We start from the raw sequence: 13,785 nt of genomic DNA, 5'->3' as shown, positions 1-13,785 counted from the left end.
CAGTTAATTGCAAGAAAAACAACCATGGGTTAAGTACGAAATGAGAGGGGCTTTCACTTTTAATTTTTTGCTAGTTACAACATATTTTCCTGATGTTGTCTAACACATCAGTAGGGCTTGATATATAGGCCTTTTTTAAGAGTGAATATCAGGTAGGCTAATCTTAAATTAAACGTCGTTTTTAGATGAAATGTTTGGGGCCCCGGGACCCCAAAAGCCTCTTAGGAAATTTCGAACCCTAGATAGGCTACACTTTTTGATACTGGGTTGTGTTACTAGGCTATGTTGCGACCATGGATGGTCGACCCCATAGCTGATTTAACGAACTGCACTAACTTCTTATGCTGTAGCAAACATCACAGACAAGCTGTTTCAGGCTAGCTGAAATCCAAATTTCAGTTCAGGGACAGGTTTCAGCAACAGTGTTGTCAAATATAATTATTTCCCTCGGTGTTGTTTCTGAAATTAAAGAGGCTAAGATTGAGGGAAAACAGTGAATCACGTTTCATTCATTAGGCCATCCTTTTTGTGTGTAGTAGCAGCGGTCTCATTGATTTAAAAAAACACATTTTTTGATTGCCCATCGGAATCATGCAGTTACAATTGAACACATCTTGTTCTTCCACCTTAACTAGGCTCGTTCCATTTTAATGAAATCCATTCAACGCCACAAACCTGTTTGATTTGTCAAAGTCTCATGATAAATCAGCAGCTGCGTGGTTGTGAATTGGAGCACGGGTGCACAATTACAATTAGCCTATCTCTGTAGCAGATGCCGCACGTAGCCTACCACCTATTATATGCTATCAAATTATATGCTTTGACAAACTGTGAGACATTGCATAAATATCCTGGACACGTGTGCAGCATGGGCTTTAAATACAACAAGACTGTGAGGTTATAGTGCTAACTTGAAAGGCCGCGCACGTTTTAAGAATGGGAAGGAGAGCTTTACCCCTTTAACCAAAGGTGGGCTGAGCTTATTTGCTTTCTCGCTTCTATGGCAACCCAATAGATCAGCATCATGAATATGCACAATGTTGCCAAAATGCACGGGACTATAGATCGGTGATGTCAGCGGTCCTTGGAAATGTGCCCGATGTCTTCTACATAATTTCTTGGTGTTTGTTGTTTGTTTGTTGTTATTATTGGCAGTGTGAATCTGGGAAAAAGAGCATCCCCCTCGACGTTCATGACCTCTTCGTCTCTTTTCGCCGCCCGTCGGCACGTCTCTCACATCATGTCATGCAAAGGTGTCTTCAACCTGTTTTCGCCACTTTTGCGCACAACGTTGGAGCCTAGCAGTGGCTAACAAGAGTGTTATGCTAAAGCGGACTGTCAAAGCTCTGCGAGGGGGCATATGCAAACTGTCAGGTAGGCAAGAGAGGAGCTTCGTCCTGTCTGTGCACCACGGCAAAGGCAGCAGTGTCATGTGCATCTGTGTGAGGCTTCCAGGGTCTCAGATTAGCTCCAGACTCTTCGTTCTCACTTACAGATAGGGAGCTCTAGTGCTTCGTGGCAATCGTTTTTGACTAAAACAAGCCGATTCCGGACGTCTGTTTTATTGAAATTGGTTAATTCAGTCTCAATGTCATAATGGACAGGTTGCACTCCTCCATGCGTAAAAGGCTCTACAGTTTGCCACAGCATATTGGCCAGAGAGCGTCAATCATGGGCGAAGGAGAAGACGGCGACAAGGACACCCGGAGAAAGAGTATAAGGATGAAACCTTTACCATCGCCGACCTCCGGAGGAAGCTGCAAAGGCATCGGGGAGACCAAAAGTGGGGACTCGGTGATCATGGAGACGGACATTGGGAGACCGATAAAGACCAGCTCAAACGGAGATTGTAGGAGATTTCGAGGCAGCCTCTCCTCCATCACCAGTCGGCATGTGCACGACCCAGACTCAGCGGAAGAGAGGCGTCTCATCACCGAGGGAGATGTCACCCCTAGCGAGGAGAGCCCCCCTGGAGCTATTGGCGGCGGGGCGGACCAAGGTGCGCAAGGCACCAGCGTTGGTGGTGCCCAGCATGGTTCCACCGATCAGCAATCAGGATTCATAAAGTTGGATGGCATTGACCAAATTCTGCCGGACGACGAGAGATTGTACCAGGCTGGATTCATACACAGGCAGCTTGGGGCAATGCTGCAGCCGGGGGTCAACAAGTTCTCCCTTAGGATGTTTGGGAGTGAAAAGGCGGTGGAGCGGGAGCAAGAGCGGGTTAAATCCGCTGGATTTTGGATAATTCACCCTTACAGTGATTTCAGGTAATCTACTCACTGCGCGCAAACCGGGCATTAGAGCGTCTGCGCTGATCAAGTGGCATCATACTTTGATACAGGCACTTACCTACATGCCAAAGCTGCTGTTTTTCTTCTTGTCTTGATAGTCTCATTATCTCAGGATCATGCGTAATGCATATCATAATTATACAGAATAATACACACGCCCAATACTATTGTGTTCAATACTTCCAGTAGCCTACATCCATGGTTAAACGCAGTAGCCTTTCATCTTAAACGAACGTTTAAGTGAGTGGGCACATTTTTGGTACTATTGTTAGTATTTAAAAATACTAAATGAAGTATTATTTGTTTTCAACAATTCTTATGTGATATTATAAAACAGTATAAAAAAGTATCAGGTCAACTTAAATAATGATTTATTGAAACAAGACAAACAACAGATAATCAGATGTGACAAGGTTGTATTTTATAGGGCACTCATTATAGTCAGATGATATACTGAAACAGTTCCACTTGTTTCTCATGTTCAGGCCTTTTGGGATGTTTCACCTTATAAAATACATAAATACAAGTGCACTAGTCCTGGCCTTTTTTTCCTTTGACAAGGATTGTGGTCTGGCTGCTAAATGTGATCATGGATCCGCATATACATGTAATAGAAGACGTAATGATGTAACAAGACTTCAGTATTCAATATTTATTTCTGCCAGGGTGTTATTGTTTCAGTTTTGACAATGTGGTGTCTGATACAAATTCTTCCCCATGTCGTCTTGTAAACACTCTCAATGAGTTATGACAGGAAGGAATATTTAGGAACCTTAATGCCATAGCTACTCAGAATCAGAATCAGAAAGGGATTTATTCGCCATGAAAGTTTGCACAGACAAGGAATTTGCTTTGGCTGGAAGGTGTATACAATAAACATATAGGAATCTTAAATTTAGATATATGGTCTAACTATACTAAGGATACAATACTCTTCCACTTTGTCCAAGAATTCTCCTTTCTTTTGACTTTTTGTCCTCCGTTGTTCCCTATGAACTGAATCTGTAGAAGCTATTTGGCAGTCCATTAGCACTCTCTCTCTCTTGGTATCTCTCATAGTCTCTCTTTCTCCATCTCTCTCTGTCTTTTTCCCTGCATGCAGCCTCCTTGCTCTTGTTATTAATTAGGCATTGCCCTTGAATGTGTCATTGGCCATGCCCATCTGATGCATCTATGGCAGGGCTCCAGACTGCGACCAAATGGTCGCATTTTGCGACCAGTTTTTGAGACAGTGCGAGCATTTTTTACAAGCATTCGCGCATGTGCAACCTACACATTTTGAATTCATTGGGTGTGCACAATGCCAGCACACGTGAGCAACAACGAATAGATACAACGTTCTAGTAGTAAGACAGCGATATCAGCTTTCCTTCTGCATTAGTACCGTAGCTAGGAAAGTTTTGGCTATTTTTCGCTAGGTACCTTTAAACCTAGCTAAAAGTATTGGAAAGTTTAGGATATTTTTCGCTTGGTTCCTACGAACATGTCTTAATCTGCCAGACAAGTGGGTGCCCCTTCGTTCTTTTGGTGAGCAGTTTCACGAGCCCTTCTTACCCGGCGTCATGGAGCCGAGCAGCTAAATACTTATTTAGCACTAACGTTGCTACTGTATCCCTGCCTGTGTTTGAGCTGTTGCGCTGTTATACTCGGCAAGTATCGTGTTGTGGTGACGGAGGACTGATCAAAAAGTGCATCATACATTTAAGTCATTTAGCTAAGACTTGCATGTACAGTACGTAATGTCACATTAAATAATGTATTTCAACTCAAACTTATATGGTGCGTTGCAGGGGCGATTCTAGGATCAGACCTTTAGGGGTGCTCAGCCCCCAGGAAGAGATGTGCCATGAATACAGTGCCTTGCAAAACGTGCTAAACGTAAATCCCCTTGCTAATATAAATCCTAATTTCACTGGATAACAATGAATACATTTATGTATTATTATGCAAAATATTGAATGAAAAAACTAAGGATGTCCCTTTCTTCATGAACTACCAGCATCAAATGATAATAAACAATGTATTTAAATTGCCACTGAATTGTACCCTGTCCAGTTACATTAATGCAGGTCAATATAAGGTGTGCCCTTTAATTTTCCTCTTGCGCTCCTAAAATTTTCAGTCAGGGGCTACTGTGCTCCTAGTAAAAAAAGTTAGTCTGGAGCCCTGATCTATGGGTCTGGATTGCTCAGCAGTATGGAGATCCGTGTCCATTATGGATGCTCCCATGAGTGGCTACAGGCCATATGTCTCCCAGAGCCCCTTGCCCCCCCCCCCCTCCCCCAATACAACCACCACATATTCACAGATTTTTACCACTCTTCTCCCAAATATTCCCATCTCCATGAGCTAAACATTGTAATTTTAAAGGAATTCATATTTATTTATTTTGAAGTTGAACTGACTATTCATATAAAGGTTATTAACTGTCTTTTGTTGTGCTCTGAATTGCCATATGATGTCTACTTGGATTCAGGAAAGTAGGCAGCTTTACACCATTATTTTGCATTATTTTGAATGTTCAGCTCACAAAACAAGCAAATTGAAGAATCTATAACATGTACCTATTTTTTATTACATTATTTTATGAAAATACAATATCATAACCGCATAGTTGTATTTTGACACACAATAGCAGAACCCTAATTGCTCAACAGATATTTCCCCTGGCCTTCACATTGAATATAGTCTAATATTTGTCTTTAGATTTCCTACATTGGTAGAATTCAATCATACCTCAGTCGTCAACCGTCATATAAGCAGGGCTCATGGCATAGTGATGCTCAAGAAACAGAAGCAGGTGTGTCAAGCTTAGAAGGACAGGTCTGTCCACTTTGTGCTGGCTAGGCTTGGGCAGACAGAGGGAGGGAGATAAAAAGAGCGAGTGAAGCTGCCTTGAGGACTAGGACTGTGCGGGGATACATCGAGATGGGCTCAGTAAAAAGGCAAAATACTTAAAAACACTCTGTCCTTATATAGCTGTTGTTCTTTTTAGGACTCACACATATGCACATCCTCTTATACACACAAACACACACACGCACACACAGACAAGGCTCCTTTGCATCATACGATGGTGTGTATGTCTTCGTTGTCCACAATAGGTTGCTGTTGCCCGGAAAACCAGTGAGACAACACTGCTTGTGTGTTGCACCATGGGTTAGTCTGTACACATGTGTGTGTGTCTATAATCGCTTGACTGCATCTCTGTATATGTGTTTTTTAAGAGTAAAAAATAGTCATTTTCTAGAAACAGGCCTATTACTTTGTTTAGTTTCAACGCATGTCAAAGAGACACTGCATCCTTCTCCCTCTCTGTTTTCTCGTTGCACCAATATGTTTGATAACAGGAACAGTGATGATAATTTTTTTGGTGAGGATTATTGGTATTCAGCTAGTGCTAGATAACAGATGCTGCAATAAATTATATGTTACCCCTCTCCTACCACAATGACCATCAGCTCCTTTTCCCAATGTCAACTCATACTGCTTGAACCACAATTGGCCCCTTTTGTCCTTCCATCTTTTCCTCCTCTAACACCTTAGTCACTCGTCGGTCTCTTTCACCCGTTCAAGCCTGTTAGCCTCTCACGTTGCATCCTCTCCACTCCTCCCCATGTGGAAGCAAACCCGTTACATGGGGTCGTCATGCTGGACACTTCCATCATGTTTCTCCCCTGCTATCAATCTCTGCTAGGACTTCCCTCCCTCGGGCCTTGCTGAACATGTCCTCTGGTCTGGTTGTCTTGCCAAGTGGCATCTGATTCAGGTCAAGCGCGTACATGCTCTGGGTGTGTGGGAGGGTATTACAATGTAACACTCTTGTAATTATCTTAGTAGAAAAAAAGTTTTGGTGCAAAAAGCATTTGGCTCTCGGTGTTAATGTAGGACACTTCTGTCACTTGAGAAGAGGTAAAACCACCCTGACTTTGGCAGGTTAGTTAGTTCGGTAGTATTGTCTAATCTTCATGTCTGACACCTTGACTTTCAAACTAGCTCTTAGTATTGAACCAGTGTTTGTCATCAATTAGGCCTAGTCCAATTGAAGGACAACAATCAGTTGAAGAAGGAAGCAGTCTAAAAACACTTTAAATCAATAAACTTAAAAGAGGAATTCTTCAAAGCACATGAAACTTTGTTCTAGATATATGAAAATTATACATGCATAAATACATTTTGGCCTAGTTATCTTAATTATATCCACGACTCCATTTGAACCCAATGTCCCAATACTCACTAAAGATACATTTTCTTAAAATCCTAATGATAGATTGAGTTATTATATTTAACTCATGGATACACACTGAATATCCATGTCCATTTAAATCCATAAAAATAATTTGACATGACGTTATAAGTAAGTTTGATATTAGATCCCAGCAAGAGCTGTGCAATACTGACAAAGTATTGTATAACTATTGCAATGGACTCATATTAGTTTGCGTAGAAAGTGAGTGTTTTTTTGTTGTTGGGGTAAATTAAACGAAGCCACTTAGAGGCGTGTGATTAAAATCGAAGGCAATAAGTGAAAAGATGTCTGAAGTGAAAGTATGTAAGAAGATGAAGGAGGACCTTTAAATGGGCATGGCCGGAGACGAGCTTCTGTGATTAAACGTTTTATTTCCTTTCCTCTGCATCAAAGCCATGGTGTTTAATATTGACATTGCGAGTACAAATTAAAGTGTCACTAGGAGTCACACAGTCATGACTAGTGTAATTCAGTGATATTTCCTCTTGTCAAGAATTGTATAACGTTGAGACGGGAGAGGAGGAGCACTTCTTCAGAGGGGAAAAGAGGGATTAAAAATTGCATCATAATCCAATCTCTAGGCTCATTTCCAGATCCAAAGCCTTACAGCCTTGTTCACTTCTGAGCATGGATCTTCCTGTGGGAAAGACGTGTGCTTAGCCTGTTTGCAGGCATGTCAGTCAGTCAGCCAGCCAGCAAGTCATTCAGCCTTTCAGTCAAGCAAGTCAGCAGGTCAGCTAGTGAATCCAGTCAGTCAGCCAGCCAGCCAGCCAGCCAGGCCACCAGTTATCTTATCATCAAGACAACCCTTCAGCTAGCCAGTCAACTGGCTAGCCAGTATTTTAGTAAGTAGGTCTACCAACCAGCCAGCCAGTTTTTAGTCACACCACCAAGCATGCAAGGCCAGATGTAATTGATGTGTGATCTGTATGGGCTGGAACAGTGAGAGATTGGACAAGGTTAATGACAGGTGATGCAGCATGGGCAGCAAAACGATGTTCACAAATCTTCAAGTACCTTTTAATTATCTAGTGATTCGGCGCTTGGAGGACACATCTGAGGTTGTTCTTTATTCCACCACATCCCCAAGGTGGAGCGAGAATTGAAAATACATTTAACATTTCAACTTGTCTTTGTAGAAAAAAAGGTTAAATTAAACGCTGTTGTTCTTCAGGAAATTCTCCTGCCAACACAATCAGAAAGGGAGGTGAGACTACCCTGCTTGAGTCTGTCAATGAGCTTCGATCTCTCAAACAGGAGAATCACTCTTCCTTCAAATTCTGTCAACCTCTCCAACCTTTGATAACCAGCGTAGTCTCCCAAAAGACACTCACCTCAGCAGTAGGAAAAAGGCCTTTCTAAAAAGACATATTTTGCCCCCCCCCCCTCTCCCCCTATACCTTTCCAGGGGAATACATTAAACAAAAGTAGAGCAGTTCAGGAGATAAAAAGCACATGAGCTTTTATCTAATTCAATGGACAAAGTAGGACTTTTATTCGGAATTCTAATGGACTTTGTGCTTGGTGCATAGCACAGTTCCTGCTAGTTAAGCTTGCTTCAGGCCCCACTGATAAGAGGCCTAGCATATTCATCCTATGGATTCCCTGTATGTGATACGGATGACATGATATATTTTTTCTTAAACCTATGCTGTATACAGTACGTGTGGTGGTGACAATGTCTCAAGTCGGAAAATGCAGCATTTAGAGGTTACAGGCCACTGATGAAATAAAGAAGGCATTAGCTACCTGGCTCTTTATTTATGTTCCAGAGTTTGCTGCATTTGCCAATGGAATTTTGAAAACGGTTGTTGACTACAACGTAGATGACTATTGGGTGAGTTATTTAATGTACAGTGACAATGCACAGTTGATTTTAGTCTGTTAACATTTGTGACAGGCTAGAATTTTCCTGTCAGAAAACTGCCGTTGGATGACAAACCACCCAGGACCCTACTGCGCACTTTAGAAGTGTCCCTCATCTAGGCCAAACACACACTGCCGACTGGACTAGCTCTTCACATCTCGGGTATGGTGGGAGGAGTAGCAGATTCGATGACAGTGTTCACTGTCTTTTCAGTCAGCTTGATTACAGTTGATTCGAGGGTGCGTTTTCGTATTGATTTGTTTGGGTCTCACGGGACCTGTAGCTTGACATTGGTTGATTTATTGAAAACGAGCCGGCGGTGATGGAGCAGGTCTATAGATGCGATGTGCAGGGGGGTGGGGGGTGTTGTCTAAGCCTACCTCCTACCCCTGTGTCTGCCCCTGGTCCTGTCTCTTACTCTGCTATACTCTTCCAATCTCAGAAGCACCCCGCCTCCAGAATCATGCTGCTTTTAGGTTGTTGCTCTCTGTTAAATGAATCAGCTTTTAAATTAGTGGAGGTAAAGCAGAGGATTACCAGGTGCTCCGGCCGAGGCCTTGGAAGTGGGGTAATCAGAAGTGGGGCTGTCGTGCATATCCACCAGCATTACAGCCTCACAGCATAAGAGATTATTACAGTACAATTTATTTAATGGAGGGAGGCTAGGGATGGCCGAGGGTGGTTTGTAAAGTGTGGAGGCGGGGCTGGGGTAAGGTGGGTGGGGCTGGGGTATGGGTGCTGGTGGGGATGTAGAGTGATTGAAATGTGCCATGTAACCTCCGCACACTTACGTGGGGCAGCTTTAAACCTCTGCATGCAGAAATTTATGCAGCTAGTGGATGGATGTCTTATGTGTCAGTTTTTTTTTTTTTACCTGGTAATGCAATTTAGCTTCTGACTATTTTACAGAACAACATGTTAACCTGGGCACAGGGATGGTAATCTGTGAGGAGTTGAGATTAAATTGAGTGATAGGAAATATACATTTACTAAATGGGGAAAGAGCCGGCTTCGGACAGCTCCCAGATATGGCTGTCGGCTGATGTACTGTACGACATTATGGGAGTATCTTTCAATTTTTTTTTGTCACCTGGCAAACGCAAACCTTGTATGCCCTTCCAGACTGTCCTCCACAACATCAATTTATAATCTCTCCAGGTGGAAACACAACCCCGGTCACAATACACATCCATTCTCACATTTTTTTTTCATCCCATTTTTCATACCTTCTTCTGTATCAAATGTGTTTGTTTGTTTTTACCAATAGACAACTATGATCATTGTGTGTCGGGTCAGCGGTAAATATGTCAGTTTCAGTTATCACAGGAGGATGAGAATAAAAAAATGGCCTTTCTCCACCCAAATTCATCAACCGTCAGTGCAGCCTGGGGTCTGGGCTCCAGCCTCTGTTGTGACATTTAGGTGACCTAGAGCTCTGTGGGCCTTCTGCAGACTGATGCACATACCCTCGCCTGGCCTCTGACACAGACCCAGGGAAACAGTGAATAATAAAATGAAACGATAAATAAACCATGGGCAACTGACCTTCCCATCGGATTTACTGCTCAGAATACATGTTTAAGCAGAACATGTGGCAACAAATTACATTAAAAGCACATTAACCACCATGTGTTGTTACAGGTATTGCTATGTGGATACATAGTAGATGATTAAACCCTAATGTAAAGTGTTGCTGACTGTCTTTTTCTGTTTTTCCAAAAGGAATTATTAGTAGCATTGGAATTATAGCTGCCTTTGTGATGCTGTTAATCTGGGGATATGGTGGCTGTCTTGTGAAAGAGAGGCCTTTCAGAACAGGGATTAAACTCAACTGATTCCTAATCTTGAGTTTCACCTCAGCACTATATTTTTATCTGGAGCTTGACAGGCGCTCAGAGTCAGTTGAAAAGCTAATTGTAGTCATGGTGGAAAATAGTCTTTGTTGTGAAATAGATTTATTTACCTATTTGTTATCTCAGTGAGATAGCCTATGTACAAAAGGTTAGATTCCTTTGAGTGTCTGATGGGAAATTAGTCTGCAGAGTCACAAACCACATCCACCCTCTCGGTAGGAAGTTTAGTTCCCGTCGGTCTCCTTGAGGTACAGTGAAAGATGACTCCCATCGTATTTTCTCAAGAAACACACAACTTACATTACTGTTGTAAATATCCAGCCACGGAGAATGCTTGGATGCCAGGCCTGGCCAGGAACCAGCCCCCCTCCCTTCCTCCCCATGGTCTGCATCAGGAGTAGGGAGACGTCTCTGCACACAGTGGGGCTCCCTCTTCGGTCCCAGAAGAGGTCCAGCTGCTTGCACAATAAAGAGCCCTGTCTGTGTGGCTGCCATGATTCACGGCAAGTACTTCCCCGGAATCAATCTGTTTGGCTTTCTTTCGCAACACGCTGGGCTTCTTGATGGCAAATGACTGGAATAAGGGAAATACAGTGGTTGGGAGAGGGATCATTTATTTAAAAAAAGAAAAATTCTACTCCTCTCCAATCAGGAGACTTCCCATTTCTACTTACAAATCCATCTCTGAGGACTGGTTGTCCTTTCTCCCCCTTTAGCTCAGTAATTGTCATTCAGATCAATTTTGCTGCACATTTACTTAACCTTTATCCCAGGACATAGGTCAGGTCTTGCACATGACCCCGGAAAATTTTACTTGTGTCTTTCCACAAGATATTGTACACATACCAATACAGTGTTTGAATGAGTTTAAGTCAATTGCTGTCCTTATTTAGCACCTACACTAAAGAAATAAACAAGATAAATCTGTTCCTATTTGGTTTAACTGACAGATAAGCCTCTGGTTTTGCCTTCTCTTGTGCCAGAGCAAAAACCAGATCAGCTCTGCATCCTGTCCTATTTTATTTTTTTTTCTTCTTCATTTTGTTTTTTTGTGTCTTTAAAAAAAAATGTTTTCCATAAACTGCTTTTAAGAGGCATTCATTTTGGTTGCGCTTTGTGCCCTCCCTTCCCCATGTCTTTTTTTTGTAGGGATGTTGGGGTCGCTGAAATGGTCTGTGAGCATCGGGGGCTCAGTGTGTGAGAGGAGACGGTAGATTAAGTGTTCCTTTATCCTCTGGGTAGAATACAAGGATAGATTTTTCCTCTCACTTTTTTCTCCGTCCTTCTCCCTTTCTCGTTCTCCCCTCAACCTTCCTCTCTCACAATCATTTGTTTCACACGCTCTCGTTTTCTCTTCTTCTCTTTCCTTTTCTCACCCTCGCTGTCTCTCTCTTTACCCCCCTCTCCCTCTCCATCCTCTCCTGTATCTCTACCTGTCACATATTCTCTCTCTCTCTCTCACTGACCCTGGATCAACATTTTGAGGATGGATAGAAAGCTTTTCATTCTCTCTGCTCCATTTGCTGATGACATCACCTGGTTGGAACAGATAATGGCAGGTCCAGGGCTGGTGAGGACAGGGGGGCGGGTGGGTTAGGTAGTACACTGGGACTGGGACCGGCTAATATAGGCATTACATTAGGTTAGCTCTCTCCGTCTGGTAAGAGACAGGCTCTCTCACTCTCTCATTCCTCTCCAACTGTACGTGTATGGTTGTGTGTGAGTGTGTCCGTGCTTGCATGTGTGCAATATGTGTGCTTGCATGTGTGCGCGTCATGTATAAAAGGGGGTCACTGGGCTGTGTTCTCTCTCACACACTCACCGGCTGCCTGATATGAGACCCTAGAAATGATACTAAGGGCCTCCTGGCAGATAACAAGGCATCATGATAAAACATGGATGCAATTAGGGTTGAAATGGCAGGAAGATACTGGTGCAAGTGGTGGTACTGATGGAGACACACTGACTGGAGAGCTTCCTGTACTTTCCTCTCGAGTAGATGTGTGCTCGTGTTTGTCTTTGTATCTGAATGGTTCTGATTGTGCGTATGTTTTGATTGTGTGTAAGTGAATGCATATATGTATTTTATTTATTTTACTTTTCTGACTGTGTGTGTGTGTGTGTGTTTGTTTGGCACACACAAGTCTTCTAATTTCCTCCCCCACCCCAACTGGTATGGAGGGCAGACTTAGTTGCTGACTATGGAGTATCCTTGCGGAGTCTTTAATTCCCCCAGAGCGCGGAGCTAACGGGCTGTGCTCTGTGGAGCAGTGAAGGACTCAGCGGGCCAGGGGGACAAGGACAGTGTGCCTCCCCACTGGTGGCGCCAGCAGCACCTCCACAGGAGACCAAAAGAAACGTGCCAGGAAGCCTTCTGATGGGGAGAAGATTCACTCTCCCGATGTTGCACTCCTCGCCGTCTTCTCTCTGTCTCTGCTTCTGTAACGCTTTTCTTGTCTCTTTCTGTAATTGTTTTTTTTTTACTTCTACCCCTGCCCCTCTTGTCTTCTGTACTTCTGCCTCTTTTCGTCCTCTTCTCACTTCTGCCCCTCTTCGGTTTTCCTCTTCTCTCTCCCTCTGTCTTTCTCCTTCTCTTTGTCCTACACCCTCTCCTCCATTTCTTCCCAAAAGCTATCTTTACTTGTACTGTTAATTTTGTGAATCTGCTGTCTGATTAGTAATAAGTTGTCTTTAAAGAAATACTTCAGTGGAGATTTTTAAGATAAGCAGAGATTTGAGAGGATAGGGTTAGGGTTTAAAAAAAGTTGATATAGTCTTGGCAGCAATTGTTATATTTCACTGTTGATTGGATTGATGCAACGGTAGAAACGGTGAATTCATGAGTGGAGAATCATTTGTGTTAAGCAGGTCTGGATTCATCTGGGACTGTGAGATAGTGGGACTTCTATAACGGAGCTATCATGCCAAGCTCACATTTAACTTTTATAGTTTACATACTGTATGTTATGTCACTGGAACTTTCCCAGTTTACACATGCAAATGTACTTGGTCTCCTAGCTATAGAGAATGAACAGTGACACAGATCTAAAGTCACTTTCTAATGTGAGCTGTGATATGCGACTGCATTAGACAACACAGCGAGAGTCACAGTCTGGGGTCAAACATGTGTCTGGTAGCCTTTACCGACAGTTACCTAAGATAGCCCTCCAGACGGTAGCCTTAGCTAACCCTAACTCTAAATTTCAGACAGTCCAGCCCTGAACAGATGTGGGTCCAGCTCTTTTTAGCTCTCCTTTGTTGAATAACACAACACTATTCTGGGCTGGTTCATCTAAATGGAAATCACGACCTCAGTCCCCACCTACCCATAGTCCATATGTATTATACATGTATCTGTGTATGGAACGGCTATTGATACAGGTGTTAAAAATGAAAAAGCTTTTTCAAAAAAGGGTTACAGTTTGGGTTAGTATTAGGTTATGGGTCATTTCTGTAGAAGGTCAGACGCAAACAACCGCATTATTAGTTTGGCACAATAAAATGCTGGTAAGAAATGTGCAT

The 13,785-nt window shown here is 42.9% G+C and overlaps 1 protein-coding gene across 1 annotated transcript in view; it reads left to right on the top strand.

Annotated features, from left to right (window-relative positions):
• The first annotated feature begins 12 nt into the window (after positions 1-12).
• The window catches only part of hcn4 (hyperpolarization activated cyclic nucleotide-gated potassium channel 4), a 58,342-nt gene continuing 44,569 nt past the window's right edge, over positions 13-13,785 (top strand). Inside the window, exons 1-2 of the mRNA XM_084681786.1 lie at positions 13-152; positions 1,156-2,270. Of these exons, the coding sequence (XP_084537912.1) occupies positions 1,597-2,270 (674 nt within the window). The 5' untranslated portion in view covers positions 13-152; positions 1,156-1,596. The remainder of the gene's footprint in view (positions 153-1,155; positions 2,271-13,785) is intronic.

This window comes from Hypomesus nipponensis, chromosome 19 (genome assembly GCF_054491055.1).
Source record: "Hypomesus nipponensis isolate SF chromosome 19, ASM5449105v1, whole genome shotgun sequence".
NCBI lineage: Eukaryota > Metazoa > Chordata > Actinopteri > Osmeriformes > Osmeridae > Hypomesus > Hypomesus nipponensis.
The sequence above is the reverse complement of the archived record's forward strand: the minus strand, read 5'-3'. Positions and strand labels throughout refer to the sequence as shown.